Source organism: Aplysia californica, unplaced genomic scaffold (assembly GCF_000002075.1).
Source record: "Aplysia californica isolate F4 #8 unplaced genomic scaffold, AplCal3.0 scaffold01139, whole genome shotgun sequence".
Taxonomy (NCBI): domain Eukaryota; kingdom Metazoa; phylum Mollusca; class Gastropoda; order Aplysiida; family Aplysiidae; genus Aplysia; species Aplysia californica.
In genome coordinates, this window is record NW_004798409.1 from 106,990 (window position 1) to 109,133 (window position 2,144).

Here is a 2,144-nt window from a genome sequence, read left to right on the forward strand (position 1 = left end):
GGGGGCACATATATAAGATTGCGGGGTCGGGGGTTTGAGCCGTGGGCCCGACGTTGTGTCTTTGAGAAAGGCACTTTACACGAATTTTCCCCACTTCACCCACGTGGAAATGGGTACCCGGACATAGACAGCGAAAGATCTTGTCAGTATAGAGCTTGCTGTTGTGTTGAGCGGGGATTTGCGCTACGCAAATGCTATCTATTATATGACCTTATTGTGTTGCAATTGCCATAAAACTCCTACTAAAACTAAAAACTAAAACATTTTTACAAGTGTACCGTTGACCAAATTATGTCCTTGTTTGTGGGTGGTTGGCGGGTGCTCTGGTGTGGTTTGCTTCTTCTTTCCTATCAAGCATCTGTCGTCCTTATAAATCTCTCCTCCTTTTTTTGGGTATGTTTTACTCTCTTGTAACACCTCTAATCTTTGGCACTTATATGACCTTATTGTGTTGCAAGTGCCATAAAACTCTTAGTAAAACTAAAACTTTGGATCTGCCCCTCTTGCGATGTCTTTCGGGTGTCCTGTGGAGGGCAAATTTTACAATAGAGTCCGGTTCTCCTTCTCAGAACATGCCCAATCCATCTCCATCTCCTCTCTCCATGTTATTATGGTGGTCATGTCCTCTTGCCTACATTTGCGTAAAAGATCTGCGTTGGAAATCTAGTACCGTTGACCAAATTCTGTCCCTGTCCTGTTTCCCCCCTCCTCAGTTGGAGTGCGAGGCGGAGCGGCTGGTGTGGAGCAAGGTGGAGCGCAGCGTGCAGCAGTCGTCTCGGGAGATGTGCGAGGTCCTACACCACAAACAGTTCTATCTCAACACCCTCATGCTGTGATCTCATTGCGGTTGCGCCACACGCGTTGGCGTGTACGTTGACGTGCGCGCACGCGCACACACACACACACACACGTTTTCACATACATCGGCACGTTCACAGATGCAGGTGTTTTTTATATATATATATATAGTCCACTGGAAAAACGTGCATAGTCACAAACTGAAAACCGTGAGGTTTATCAATTTTGAACGCTTGTTGACTCATAACTGTATGCCTGTTCAACTGTTGGTTGATTATTGTTGTTAGATTTACCATTCAACAACACTCAACAATAAACCACCAGTCAAACTAATATGAAGTTATGAGTCCACAAGCTGTCAAAACTGACGCCCTCAAAATTTCCAGTTTGTGACCATGCCCGTTTTTTCAGTGGGCTCCTCGTATATATATGTGTGTGTGTGTTTGTGTGCGCGCCTGCCTGTTGGATGTGTGTGTGTTTAGTGTGGTGGTATGTTCTCGTGAGTGTGTACAGATGACATCCTGTCTTCTCGTTTCACCATCCAGAGTTGGGCTGTGTCTGACTGAACAAGGTTGTATTTATGTGTTTGTGTGTGTGTGTTTATGTGTTTGTGTGTGTGTATATACACCATGACCGTCGATGTGTTGCTCCAGACCTGAAACCCGAAGAAAAAGAAGTTTGTGTGTATGTGTGTGTGTGTTTGTGTGCACGCGCGTGCATCATGTTCATCGTTGTGGATGGTAGGCGAGGGTGCTCTGGTGTGGTTTGCTTGTTCTTCTTTCCTATCAAACATCCATCGTCCTCATCTCCCCTCCTTCTCTTTTCTGTTTGTTACTCTCTTGTAACACCTCTAATCTTCTGGCACTCATATGACCTTATTGTGTTGCAAGTGCCGTAAAACTCTTACTAAAACTAAAACATGTTCATTGTTTTCTAAATGTTCTTGGAAGACCAGGCCTGGGGGGTGTGGCAATGTGTCCGCTGGTTGTGCCTCCGAACCAAACAGGGAAGTGTGTGTCGCTTGTGTGTCGAGTTGTGTCAAATGTGAGAACATCAGACTGTGCTGGGTGGTTGGCGGGTGCCCTGGTGTGGTTTTACTTGTTCTTCTTTCCTATCAAACATTTATCGTCCTCATCCCTCCTCCTCCTCCTTTTTTGTGTTTGTTACTCTCTCGTAGCACCTCTAATCTTCGGCACTTATATGACCTTATTGTGTTGCAAGTGCCGTAAAACTCTTACTAAAACTAAAACATGTTCATTGTTTTCTAAATGTTCTTGGAAGACCAGGCCTGGGGGGTGTGGCAATGTGTCCGCTGGTTGTGCCTCCGAACCAAACAGGGAAGTGTG

At 45.4% G+C, this 2,144-nt stretch overlaps 1 protein-coding gene across 1 annotated transcript in view; it reads left to right on the plus strand.

The window, feature by feature from the left end:
- Positions 1 to 1,020, plus strand: part of LOC101862387 (N-alpha-acetyltransferase 25, NatB auxiliary subunit) — a gene marked incomplete in the record, with an annotated part of 25,382 nt that extends 24,362 nt beyond the window's left edge. The window contains 1 exon segment of the mRNA XM_035973330.1: positions 714 to 1,020. Coding sequence (XP_035829223.1) covers positions 714 to 836 — 123 coding nt within the window.
- Positions 1,021 to 2,144: the final 1,124 nt, after the last annotated feature.